Genomic DNA, 13,116 nt, shown 5'->3' on the forward strand with positions numbered 1-13,116 from the left:
CTTAGCAGAATTACTGGTACCAATACTTAAGCATTCCAAGGGCGGCCCCCAGGTTAAGCTTGGCAGGTAGTGATGCGTTTGATTTGATTGACCGGGAGAAGCGCAATGCAACAGGCAGGATCGCGTGCGCGCGTGCGTGTAGCGAAAGGGGCTAGAGTGCGTGTAGTGCAAGGGGAGACGGGGAAAGCGACGCGAGAATTGCAAAGCGCACCCAGTACTCCCAGTACCACAAAAGAAAGCAAAGCAAAGGAACGGAGAGTGCAGTGCAGTACAGGAGGGGGGTGGGCCCCGGCCCGACCCGACAAGCCGACAGGGGGCGCGCGGCAACTGTTGACCCCGTGCCCGGCTCGACAGCCTACGCTACGGTCCCCCTAGTGTCCCCACCCACATCCATCCAATCCACCAAGCTGTTTCGTTTTCGTTCCCTTTCGTTTCATCTCTCTCTCTCTCTCGCTACTCCCTTAGTTAATCACCATCAGCCATCGCTGCTCGCACGTGTCAAACCCAACCAACCACGTACGTGTGTGCACACTGGCACTGCCCTACGGCAGCTGGGGTAGTTCCTTCTTTTCTTTCTCTCTTTTCGGCAAAAGAATTGTACAGCTATTTTTCATTACACTACTACTAAAAATTTGACAGAAAATTATGGTCTCTTTGGATTTTGTCCTATAAACTTTAGAGCTAAAGCTCCAAACCAGTAGTCTAAAGTTAGCTCTAAACTTTAGCCCACCTAACATTAGAGTTTTAGAGTTTAAAAGTGGGCTAAAGTGATTTAAAGCTTTTAGAGCTCTAAATTTTAGACGAGGAGATCCAAATAAGCCCTAACCCCGCTATAATAAAAAAAAACATAGTTGGTTATCCCAGTTTTCAGTACCATATACCGTATAGTCTTAGAATCGGTTTTCATCGGCGTGGTCCATGACATGGTATCACGAAGTGTCACTAAGATCTTCGTGTCATGGAGATAGAAGAAAAGTGTGTCTTCTCCATCAACTACCTTACTACCCATACGGCCCATATTGCCAACAGGTGGCCTACTAAGCTCTGTAGCTTCGTTCGATGGAAGGCGTGGGGGCCTCGTAAAAGCATTAGAAATTTAGAATTATGAGCCACGACCACCGGGAAAAGGCTCATATATAGCACTCTATCTTCTCCATGGTGACATGGGCATGGCCATCCTAGCTTGCACTGTAGGAGGTGGCGGCATGGGCATTGAAACCAACGACGAGTGAAAAAGCTTTTGGTGCTCATTGGGTGGGCTTTACTATGGTCGCTGTGAGGCGAGGAAGCGAGGGACATCTAGGGCGTGTTTGCTTTGAGCTTCGAGAGACAGTGCTTGACCAGGCAAATGATCCTGGGCCTAGGTGTTCGAAATAGGACGCCTAGGGACACTGTCTGACCAAGTAACCCAGGGCGCGTTTAGTTCTGGCCGATTCTGCATTTGCGCAGTATTTATGTGACGGCAAACACTGTAGCAATTTCGTTTGTATTTGTAAATTATTGTCCAAACATTGACTAATTAGGCTCAAAAGATTCGTCTCGCAAAGTTCAACCAAACTGTACAATTAGTTTTTGATTTCATCTACATTTAGTACTCCATACATGTACCGCTAGCATTTCGTTTTTATTTGGTAATAATTGTCCAATCGTTGACTAATTATGCTCAAAACGTTCGTCTCGCAAAGTACAACCAAACTGTGCAATTAGTTTTTGATTTCGTCAACATTTAGTACTCCATGCATGTACCGCAAATTTGATGTGACGTAGAATCTTATTTTTGCATAGTGTCAAAGTTGAGAGTTGAGGGTGACCTAGAGCTTCTATGTACTCCTACCAGTAGCATACTCCTATGTTGCAGTATAGTGCTTCGTCAGCTAATCAGCCTCCTTCAGAAGACTTGACTGCTTGTGTACGTGATCTTGCCAATACGCGCTACAAGTTCTTCGACGAATTGTACCAGAAGTTGAGAGGAAGAGAAGGTGGTGGCAGCTAGCGGCTGATGAGCGGACAGTGGACAGGTCGACATCTCCGGCCGTGCGTGCGTGTGGGCCGTAGCACTAGCACTACTAGCAGTAGCAGACGGGAGGAAGGTATGGCCGGTGTGTCGCTGCGAGGGAGCAGGCCCACCAACCAATACTAACTCTGCCAGCCTCCGATGACAAATGCACATCCGCTTGGTCGTAAACGATGTGGATTGTAAGTTAGAATATTATTTTTTAGAATAATATTTTTTTCTCGTACTAAACTAAACAGCAACAATAATGGTTTCATCCGAAACGAACAGAATCCGCGATGGTCGCGCCCAAGATCCGCATCAGTGGATTGGAGGGCCAATGACCATGATGTCTTGCCTTGCCTTACTATAATCATGTTCTTCCTAGCTCAACTCCCTCCCTTCCTGCTGCATGTACCACTGTAGCAGTAGTACGGATTACTCCTACTATCAATTTGTCTATAATTATTTACATATATAATATTATGCAATTTGCTGTACGCACTACTCATGGTTTCTGTCCCCCACTAGACAGTGCCCACTCTACTCCTTTTGACCAGCAGCTGAGGCCTGACCCTGACCACAGGTCCACAGCTGTAGTAGCTGCCTCCACAGCCTTCTCTTCACCAGCCAGCTTCACTGTCAATCTTTAAGTAGCACGTCTAGTATATACGATAATGGTCGACAGGCTTTAAGCCTCGTTTGCAAAGCAGAGGCAGTTCACAGGCTAGTCTAGCCATAAGCTAGATACAGTACTGATGAGAGAGTATTCAGGGTAAAGCTCAGCCTGAATCTGGTACCAGCACCAGCACCAGCACAAAACAGAGCTGCAAGTAAAGTGGGTGTGCCCCAAACATGGAGCATCTCACCAACGTCTTTCCAATTAATAACAAGCCTCGAGAACATAGCAACTGCATTACCTGCCTTTGTTCAGATTATTCCAGCCTACTGAACTGAACAAACATGGGAACCGCATGCCTTCAGTTGAGATTATTCCAGGAAAAGGCAAACAAACAGCCCTGACTAGCTTATCTAGCTCGATGAAAAACAGCTCGGAAAGAGATGTGCTTCCGCCGATGTATGCGCTAGTGCTACCACCACTTGTTAGTATCAGTATCACATGCTCACAATGCGTGAAATGAAATGAAAACAAAGGGACAACGGACCATCACCCAAGCCACAGCTAAGGGTCAGTGTTTCTCTGCGTTTCACAAAACAGGGAACAAGCATCTCATATAGTTGGAAAAAGGCACCGTGTCTCAGCTACAATGGGAAGGGGATCTTGACTCTTGAGTGCAGGCCTTGCACCACCAAGAGGCAGCAAACAATACAACTGGCAGTCCGGGTATCAAATTGAGCACTAATATTTGTCCTTTGGTGTTCATTATAGATCATGATTCCTCGGTAGGAAAAAAAATATACAAATCGGTGCGGCACGCGCTTCACAAAAACAGAACAAACTGCTGTTTACAGGCATGACGAACTGGGTGGGTCCTAGCTGGCAAGGTGGCTGGGAGAGCTTTTGAACATCATGTGCCACATGTACGCCCTCGACAGGACCATCTCGAGCTCATGGTGCGCCCAGGTCCTTGTGGGAAGGTGCTGAAGGAACATCACCATCTCTTGAAAATCCAGCTTCTGCAGCTTGTCCGACCACTGCAGGGGGAAAAGGTTTTGAAACTATCAGTACAAGGAACTTGGAATTCTCACAAGCATGACAGACAGATTGCTGTCGATGTAATAACAAAGAAAAAAACATTAACATCGTTCACAGGCAACTTACAGTCAACAAAAAACTAGCTGATATGTACACAAGAAAATCTGGTAGATAGTCGCCTTCAGCAAGGTATGTATCCCACAGGCGTGTTACAAGATGAAAAGGTACCTGCAATGATATGACAGATTGGCAATTTTGTGGTGTGTATAAGAAATATCACATCAAGTGTTACAAGACAAACCTCTCGTATCAGAAGGCAGTTGAACCAACGGAAGGCATATTGAAGAAACTCTAATCCTTGTTCTTCAATGTGCTTGGATACAGGTTCTGCATACAACCAATAAGATAAGTGTGTTTCCAATATATGGAAAAGGGAACTCTAGTTTTATGAGCAGATCCCATGTCGTAAGCAATCAATGACTAGGCACTTTCAAACTGATGTATCTAAAAAAATGCATTAGTTATCACCACAGAAGGGCCCTATAAATCCTTAAGTTCCTGCTATCCCACCACAATTATTTGAGATGGAACAACCATTACATTTGTGTTTTCAGAGTGAAATGAAACCATAAGTGGAAATATATGGGATCAGTGGAACGTTACCATCTATACGACAAACTAGTTCCTTCAATCTAAAAACAAGGCGCTGAATTCCTGGTTGCGCAAAGGTGTAATGATCCTGCATTCCATCAAGAAACTTCGAGAGACACCAATAACAGTCTGCTTCTATATTAGAAATATCTTGTGCTGAAAGATTGTCCACAGACCAAGTGTCCATGTTGCCCTCTAGGTGCTCTGATAAGAACACAACCAAGAAGGGTGTAACAAGGTCATTTATTCCTTGGACGTAGCCACTTGCTGGGTGACGAATAGCCCTGAAATCACCATATCAAAGAACAATGAGGAAAAGCCACTAAACACAACCCTAATGATGTATGAGTAACATAGCCAAAGGCCAAAAAGATTAGCAAAAGTCATGCTTGCACCAACAAAACAGGTCTGCATGAGAATTATATTAAAAGAACCAGGTTACTACCAAATCAAGAAAATAAATTTAGAATAAATAATAATACATCTAAGTGAAGGAAAAAGTGCCAAAAAATACAGGAGATATACTAGTAGAGATCAAAGATACGAAAGTATGAAAAAGATGGAGATGTCATGCTGGCGCTAACAGAACTGGTCTACATGTGGGTGAAATAGAGAACCCATATCAAAGGAAACAAATAATCATGCCAGTGTAATAACAAGAAAGCTTTCTGTGTGCGTGTGTGTAACCTGATTCTTTACCCTTTCTTCTTCCTTAATTTACTAATACGCAACTCCCGTGCGTGTTCGAGATAAAAAAAGGGAAAGTGCTCTGCGTTGAAATCCATACAATAATACGTGAAGACAAAGAAGACTCGATCTATGGCAAAGTAACTTATTTGGTTAAAAAATCCCATCCATTTAACCAAGTTTTCCCACATAATACATGGAGTTGCAATGGGTAAAGATGACTTCTGCAAAAGCAGTGATTTCCAAACTGACAATAAGCATAAATGCATACGGCAGGTTAACAACTGCAGGAAAATATGCATCAAAGTGGGAAAAGGGAAAAGTTTTTATGTTGATACTCCCACAGAAAGAAAACTATTCAGACAAGTTCACACCTTACCATGTATACAAAATGCGCTCAAGAGATTTCTGAATCTGAGGGTTCTGAAAAAAGGTAACATCAGGTACAGTTCTTGGGCAATCAACTGCAATCTGCAGAACCAGATGTACAAGTCAAAAAGGTGTAAGATGATTCAAATAGGGTGAGGGAATGAGTCAGCAAGTTACAAGTCAAAAAGGTTACCTGGCGAAGCATAGTAATTTCTTCATCTGAGCGTTCACTATCCGGAATATCATAGTATTGAGAAACACATTCCACGTACTCCAGTCTTTTCCTTGTTAGAACACCTTCTCGTCTATCTTTATTAGGCGGTGCATATCCCTGTAGCCAGCTATATTAAATTCAAATATTGAAACAGCATATTCACAAGAAGCTATATGATCTTAACGCCTTCTCGCCTACTCACCAAAAGAAGCCTCCATACATTAGGTCGCATATATGGGGGCACACCGCTCCAAGATAATTCACGCAATTTGTCTACAGAATGGAGGATATACAGCAGATATCAACTAAGTTCTAGGTAACCTTGAATAATCAGAAGATATTAAATATTGATGATTTATCAACTCTGAACTGAGATAGAAACTGATGTTTACAATTGCACTGGATATACTAAAATTGCTAGTTTTACTTGTATTTGAAATAACCTTTTAGGACCAACAAAAGCAAGCTCAATTCATAAATAGAAGTGGCAAACATAGTTTCCACAAACACTTGTCATATCATTGTACATAAGTTTAACTACTTGTGACGTTTGACTTCCAGACCAAAATAATCCAAAAGGATCCAAATAGAAAATTAGACTTTAGAGATGATCAGCCATAATGTTTACTTTGAGATCAAACTACTTCAGGCAAAATTGATGATGATCTCCAAATGATACACTACAAAGAATAATCCACATACCTAATATAACAGCTGGCCTAGATAGTTCCATTGTGAATTTAGCAATTCTTGCAGAATCGGTAGCTCTAGCTCCAGAAACTAGCCCTTGGGCATCTGGCAATGAATTTGAACTACTTGTTGACAGAAGATTTGATTTCTTTGAACTTGCACTGTCAAATGAATTTCCAGACGCTTGACCTTCTCCCTGCACAGTTTGACAGTTACAATACACTCCATCAGTTTCAATACATCTTCTTTACATGCCAAAAGCAATCAAACTAACAGCACATTACCTCCTGAGAACCCTCCTTGCGCTCATCTTCCTCGTGCTCACTCTCAAATCTTGGAGAATAATCAGGAGGGGAAAGAGGCTCAGATCGCCGGGTTAGCAAAACCTTCCCAGGAAAGCTGCGTCCTTTGAGCATTCTGACAGTTTGGAAAAGCAACCGGTGATCATTTGTAAGGTTACAAGCAGGTAGGGTATACAATGTCTAGCGATTGTAACCAGACCATCGCGTTGAGATCTAGATGGAAACAACAGAAATAGCAAGGATACAAATTATAAAGTGCAATTTGGTTATTTTCAGATTACAATTCAGAATCCGTGGTGTGTAGACAAAAGAAACATATCAAGAGCATTTCTTCGGGAATTGCAACCTAGGAACTGCACTCTAGTGTACTGACAGTCTGATAAGCAAAGCCATAGCCGCATCCACGAGCCTGTCTCATTTCGCAGCAATCGGACCGAAGGGGGGAAAGCCTCGTGCGAGGGAGGAAAGACTGGCTTACCCTTGCACGTTGCGGAGGGTCTGGTTGAAGCGCCACTCCGTGTTGTTGGGGCTCCCGCCGCCGCCGCCGCTCATCGCCGCCGGTCCGTGCCGCCTACCTCAGGCGCAGGTAGTCGGAAGGCGGAGCTCGTCGCGCACGCGCTTTGCGCAAGCCCGCGAAGAACCGCCGAGATCCACGGCGTCCGTCCAGGCGGTGCCACCCGTGCTCTCGCCGCCGCTGCCTGCCGCCTGGCTGCCCGCCTTCCGGTCGATCCTGCTGCGAAGCAAGCGGCTCCGTCACCGATCTGAAGCACAAGGATTTGGGGATCCACGATAATCGAGAATGCAACTGAAAGCGCCTAGCCCGGAAACTTCACATTGTAGCAATAAAAGCGGACTTTCTACTTTACGCTTCTCTAGTCTACTCACTCCGTCCTATTGAAAGTGTCATTTTTTACTCTAAGGTTCTCTAGTCTACTCACTCCGTCCTATTAAAAGTGTCATTTTGGTTTCTTATTTGATCATTCATCTTATTTATTTTTTTAATATAAATAATAAAATAAATAAATTATTATTAAAGTATCTCTAATGATAAAATAAGTTATAACAAAATAAATAATATTTATACAAAAAATTTTGAGAAAGATGAACGTTGAAAGAAGAAGCCTAAAAATAAAAAACGATATTTTCAATAGGACAGAGAGAGTAGCTCGTAATGTGGTCGTTACCCTTAGAGGCTAGGGCGTCTCCAATGAGACACAAATGAGTCATGACAGACCTCTAGCTCTAGCAGTCTGTTCATTTCGTCGTAAATGATCGTGGATTATTTACTGCTGGCTAGTTTGGTGTGAGAGAAAAATACTATTCCAATTTATAATCCACGGTCTAGGAGCGAACAAGCTGTAGGTTGATGGGGTCCGAGCAGAGATACGATCAACAAGACGCCTCGACGAGGTTTGGACTGACAAGGATGCGGTCGACGAGAGCTCGTGTGGCAGAACTCCATCTCGATGAGGCTGAGGCAGAGATACGATCAACACGGTCAATGAGCTCGACATGATCATGTATGGAGTGCTGGATCTCCGACTTGACGACTAGCCAAGGTGATCTAACTAATCTCTAGGTCAACAGAATGTTCATGGCAACAATGCTGGTGTGGTAGAGGAAAAGAAGGTGGAAAAGAGGCTTTGTGGGTTGTTTAATTTTATTTATTATACATGGGTCTCACATTGGTTTTTAGAATAAGAATTAATTCACCGTTTTTTACATGAATGTCCTTCCCTGTGAGGGGTCAACACATTTTTGCAGTTGCTCTCAGGGCACGAAGAATTTGTTATCCTCAGGTCAACACATTGCGAGGAGTATTTAGATCACTTTCATCAATATAAACATCCAACAAAAGTAAGGCACGTTAAAAAGGAACATCCGAAAGCAAATGAACCTACATCCGTTAGCATTGGTGCTCACTCATCTACTTCCTCTGTCCCAAATAATCTGTCGCTTTTGGTTTCCGTGCCACAAGTTTGACTCGTTTGTAGAAAATACGTGCAATATTTGTATCTCTAAATAAATTTATTAAAAAACTAGATTCCAAGATCTTATCAATGATACTAATTATATACCATAAATATTAATATTTTGTAATATATATTTTGTCAAAGTTGTTTCTCGAAAAATGAAAATGAAAGATATTTTGGGAGTATCTCTCTAGTAGCTTTTCGTTACTGGCGATGAATGAAAATGAGTGTACGAGTCCTTATTTCCCGTGCTGGCTGAACGCCCTTTTTTTTTTTTGATCAACTGAACGCCCTAATTAACATGGAAGATTCATAGTAGTTGGTTGGGCTAGGGCCACCAACCTAGCTAGACAAAAAAGAAATCGTTAAGTTGGTTCATTCCAAAATTGTTACAGTTTCACTGGTTTTTCATTTGAAATCAAAATACTTGATTTTAAATGAAATTTAATTTCATCTCACCTCGTTAAGACAGGTTGAATCTGGATCTCTTTTCTTGTTCAAGCATCCACGCCTCTTAAGGGCTGCCTTGGATAGATCAAAGTTTACAGATGATGGGGCCATTTCAGGCATGGCCTATCTTAACAAACAGTACTATTAGCGCAGTATCACCTATAATAACTATAAGCTACACCACTGAATCAGATACCAGTTCGTCCAGCACACTGAACAAAATACGGCCAACTACTATTGCTAGACAACAGTGGTATAGCAAGCAAGCGTCTCAACAGATTGGGAATTTTAACCAGCCTAGTGCACAAAGGTGCTCTCTTCATCCTTCTGGTTCAAATACACATAAGGCAACGAGCAAGATTTTTGCTGTTTGTTCAGTCTGAGACAAAAGGTAATACCAGAATAAGCTCAGAACATTGAGCTGTCTACAACACCCGGCCCTTTTCTTTTCTGCTTTCGCATCTTAGGTGGCTACAAGAGGATACTGTATGACACCCTTTTATTTGTCGTATACAGAGTAGTGTTTGTGAAGAAAAAAATATACGGATGTCGTATTAGTACTAATGTAGCAGGCTTATGCTGCTCTAGGCTGGATGATTTTTCTGCACCTCTACTTTGCATCCCTTGACAGAAAATTATGCGCCTGGGTGTCCCTCACGTTGGAGAGTCCATCCACAGCGTCTCCCCGCTCAAACACAGCTGCTGCCCCCATTCCAGATCCTGCAGTTGTCATGGCACAACATGATCAATTACAGAAGTGATCAAATTACATCTATGCGTTGACATTCTTTGCTTGTAGTCTTGTACGCATGTGAGTATGTGCAAGTAATAAAACTAACCGATACACATGGTGACAACGCCAAATCTGCAGTCTCTGCCCCGGCGCTTCATTTCATTTAGAAGAGTAGCCACACACCGGGCACCTGAACGATGCAACGAATCACCAGTTTAGACAGCTTTTGCTCAGGAAAAAAACCCCCTAGTAATAGGTACCAACGGCAATGGTAGAGCAGTTCCCTGATAATCTCACATTAAAGTAGATGTTCCATTACCTGTTGCACCCAGAGGGTGTCCAAGGGCAATTGCGCCTCCGTTTACATTTACTTTGGAACGGTCCAGCCCCAACTTGTTGCAGCAATAAACAAATTGAGAGGCAAAGGCCTACAGACAGATGGATGATTCAGTAATTGGATATTACAGATAAATAGGTGAGAGAACAGGGTGTAGATCAAGGCAATTAACACAGACCTCATTCAGTTCAAACAGATCAATGTCTCCAATCTCAAGGCCAGCAGACTTCACTGCAGCAGGAATGGCCACAGCAGGACCAACGCCCATAACAGCTGGATCCACTCCAACAGCAGCAAAGCTCCTAATAGACGATGTCAAGCAACAGTTGAGCGTAACAATGAATTGAGCGAAATATGTCTGAACAACGATGACAAACGCAAAGTGAACTAATCAAAATTCTGCATGCATATATGGGAAGGTAAATTAAGCACCTGAAAACACCAAGAATAGGAAGCCCTTTCTTCAGAGCCACAGATCTTTTCATGAGAAGAACAGCTCCAGCACCATCACTCACTTGACTAGAATTGCCTACACAGTTTGATTGATTTATCAGATAATGTTTCGGCAGAGAGCAAAAAAAAAAACTAGCTGCAAAGGGAGGGTCACCAGAAAAGGTTGACTTCTGCAATACCTGCAGTTGTAGTCCCATCCTTTTTAAAAACTGTTTTAAGTTTTGCCAATCCGGATGCTGTGGTCCCTGGCCTAATCCCATCATCAACTGATATCACAACTTTCTTCTCCTCTCCAGTTTTAGGATCAACAATCTGCAGAATACGTAGTGTCAGCAAACGCTCAAAATAACAAATATTAAAAAACTCTGTTGTTCCTAGATAACTAGACTGAAATTTTGGTCAGACAACAAGCACATTAGTTACTTGTATATATTGACATAGCTAAAAACAACGTTAACATTAAGCTGTTGCTAGTTTCTACTTGAAAGAAGTTGCAGAGTTTCACTCCGTCTTACCTTTGTTGGCACGGGGACGATCTCATCCTTGAATTTTCCAGAGGCCGTGGCTGCAGCAGCTCTCCTATGAGACTCAGCCTGACAAAACAAAGCTTTAGTTGTTATATTAACCGAAATTAATTAATTAATGAATACAGTACATGCTTAATGAGGAACTCACAGCGGCCTGGTCTTGCTCTTGCCTGGTTACACCATATCGATGGGCGACATTTTCAGAAGTAATTCCCATGGGCAGAAGACAATCCTGTGCTTTCTGGAGTGCAGTTATCTGCAGAGGAAAATGTGTTATGGAAGTTTTTTTTTTAAAAAGAAGAAGAATCTATTTCAATTTACAGTGTGGTTTATAATCCTTACTTTTGGGTTAACTTGTCCTTCCCAACCCATGGAATTTATGGACATGGATTCCAAACCAGCACCAATCCCTGTTTGGAGGGAAAGCGGCGATTCAGCAGCCAAACTAAAGCACAACAGCAAAACTAGCATGTATAGTCAGATAGTACCTATGTCATAGTAACCAGCCTTTATAGCAGCCGCGACGTCGGCTACTGCCTGTAGCCCAGATGAACACTGGCGATTGACAGTTCTAACAGGAACGGTTTCTACAACAGCAAAGAAGGGACAGTGAACATTTGTGCAACAGATAACAATCCTCATCAGATTAGGGTATTATGGCGCATGATCGCAAACACAGGCATTACCAGGGAATCCAGCAAACAACGCAGCCGTCCTGCACTCAATCGCACGCTGGGAACCAGGACCTAGCACCGTACCAACCACGATGTCACCAATGTCAGCTGGATTGATTCTAGTGTTGTCCAGAACAGCCTGTACGGAACGGAAACGGAGGAAACAGAACAATAAGCGCGTGAAACTTTTCTAAAGCACACGCAGTCGCTTGCAATGGAAACTCTTATGCATGTTTATTAAGCATGGCTAACCACTGCACGTGAAAAGGGGGCAGTGAAATAAGCCAACAAGAGCGAACCTTGAGAACAACAGTGAGGAGGTCCTCTGGGTAGGTGTCCTTGAAGCCTCCTCGCTTGGCCTTGCATATCGGCGTCCGGTACGCACTGCAGTGACACGGTAAGTCCGTAACGGCAACCAAGGAAATGGTATGGTATCCGTAATTATTTCATGTATGTTCAGATAGACTGATTGTGCAACGACTAAAACAGCAGAACCTTGTGATCCCCTCACAAAAGGTGTGCGTTTCTGGTTTTCTGCAAAGGTAAGGTAGGTCTACTTTGATTTTGTTGGATTCAATTGAATAGGTTGGATTAGCTTGCCTGTGCATCAGTGGTTTCCTTGAAGCTATCATGTATCATGCTCGTAAATTAATTTGACTTTGTGACGCGTTCTCGCTGCTGCTAAGTAGTATAGTATAGTACAAGGCAATAACAATAATAAGCAAACTAAATCATGGAGTTTCCCCCTGGCCGAGCCAGGCCTGAGTTATCGAGCAGGATTAGAAGGGGCGAGCAGCGATTTCAGCTCGCGCGGCACAAGATCAGGTAGCTAGCACACCACATGTCTAGGAATCGTCTTATATTATACAGTACTGAAGAAAGAAAGGAGGATGCAGAGAGAGAGGGGGGGGGGGGGGGGGGGGGGGGGGGGGGTGTTGTTAGTGGAGGGAGGGAAGGAGGCTTACGCGACGACGACGACATCGTCCCCGAAGGAGGAGGTCCTCTGGTACGCGGCGCTGTCCCCGGCCGCGCACGCCGATGCCTGGACGCAGACGCAGACGCAGCAGGGAAATCGATCAGCCAACCCAATCCGTGACGAAGAGAGAGACGAACCATGTAGCAGATCTGGACGCTCACCTCAAGCTGAGGCTGCGAGGAGGGGGACGCGGAAGGGAGGAGGTGCGCCAGGAGGACCCGTTGCCGATCGATCGCCTTCTCCATGGCTGACTCGCTTCGCGCCTTCGCTTGCCGGCGGGCGGGCGTCGTGGTTATCCAAGGAAGCGGAAGCGGAAGCGGAAGGCGGAAGCGGTTGCGGAGGAGTCTGGAGAATTGATTGTGTCCTCTTATCGGCGCCGCGCCGGCACGTCACCGCCACGCCACACGACACGGGCAGGCACGGATCTCGA

At 43.9% G+C, this 13,116-nt stretch overlaps 2 protein-coding genes across 2 annotated transcripts; both read right to left on the reverse strand.

The window, feature by feature from the left end:
• Nucleotides 1–3,267: 3,267 nt before the first annotated feature.
• On the reverse strand, nucleotides 3,268–7,466 carry LOC136478363 (GTPase-activating protein gyp1-like). The gene is made up of 10 exons (XM_066476793.1): nucleotides 7,042–7,466; nucleotides 6,546–6,678; nucleotides 6,274–6,457; nucleotides 5,774–5,844; nucleotides 5,551–5,688; nucleotides 5,368–5,459; nucleotides 4,314–4,585; nucleotides 3,952–4,037; nucleotides 3,777–3,878; nucleotides 3,268–3,649 (listed from the first exon to the last, which is right to left on the reverse strand). The coding sequence occupies exons 1-10, from the start codon at nucleotides 7,113–7,115 to the stop codon at nucleotides 3,488–3,490; spliced, it is 1,314 nt and encodes a 437-aa protein (XP_066332890.1). The 5' UTR covers nucleotides 7,116–7,466; the 3' UTR covers nucleotides 3,268–3,487.
• Nucleotides 7,467–9,269: 1,803 nt separating this feature from the next.
• LOC136478362 (3-ketoacyl-CoA thiolase 2, peroxisomal-like) lies at nucleotides 9,270–13,116 on the reverse strand. The gene is made up of 14 exons (XM_066476792.1): nucleotides 12,848–13,116; nucleotides 12,676–12,752; nucleotides 12,010–12,094; nucleotides 11,723–11,849; nucleotides 11,525–11,623; nucleotides 11,379–11,446; nucleotides 11,185–11,292; nucleotides 11,025–11,102; nucleotides 10,689–10,821; nucleotides 10,489–10,585; nucleotides 10,235–10,358; nucleotides 10,039–10,147; nucleotides 9,826–9,909; nucleotides 9,270–9,706 (listed from the first exon to the last, which is right to left on the reverse strand). The coding sequence occupies exons 1-14, from the start codon at nucleotides 12,929–12,931 to the stop codon at nucleotides 9,597–9,599; spliced, it is 1,383 nt and encodes a 460-aa protein (XP_066332889.1). The 5' UTR covers nucleotides 12,932–13,116; the 3' UTR covers nucleotides 9,270–9,596.

The sequence above is a fragment of the Miscanthus floridulus genome, chromosome 8 (genome assembly GCF_019320115.1).
Source record: "Miscanthus floridulus cultivar M001 chromosome 8, ASM1932011v1, whole genome shotgun sequence".
NCBI classification, from domain to species: Eukaryota; Viridiplantae; Streptophyta; class Magnoliopsida; order Poales; family Poaceae; genus Miscanthus; species Miscanthus floridulus.

Excerpts from the sequence above, each read along its gene's own strand:
- LOC136478363 (XM_066476793.1), bottom strand. The coding sequence starts at position 7,115 with ATGAGCGGCGGCGGCGGCGGGAGCCCCAACAACACGGAGTGGCGCTTC. Across the intron at positions 6,679-7,041 it reads ACCCTCCGCAACGTGCAAGG|AATGCTCAAAGGACGCAGCT; the intron begins GTAAGCCAGTCT and ends CCAAACTGTCAG. Across the intron at positions 5,460-5,550 it reads AAATTACTATGCTTCGCCAG|ATTGCAGTTGATTGCCCAAG; the intron begins GTAACCTTTTTG and ends CTGGTTCTGCAG.
- LOC136478362 (XM_066476792.1), bottom strand. The coding sequence starts at position 12,931 with ATGGAGAAGGCGATCGATCGGCAACGGGTCCTCCTGGCGCACCTCCTC. Across the intron at positions 10,822-11,024 it reads TCGTCCCCGTGCCAACAAAG|ATTGTTGATCCTAAAACTGG; the intron begins GTAAGACGGAGT and ends CGTATTCTGCAG. Across the intron at positions 10,586-10,688 it reads GGATGGGACTACAACTGCAG|GCAATTCTAGTCAAGTGAGT; the intron begins GTATTGCAGAAG and ends CAAACTGTGTAG.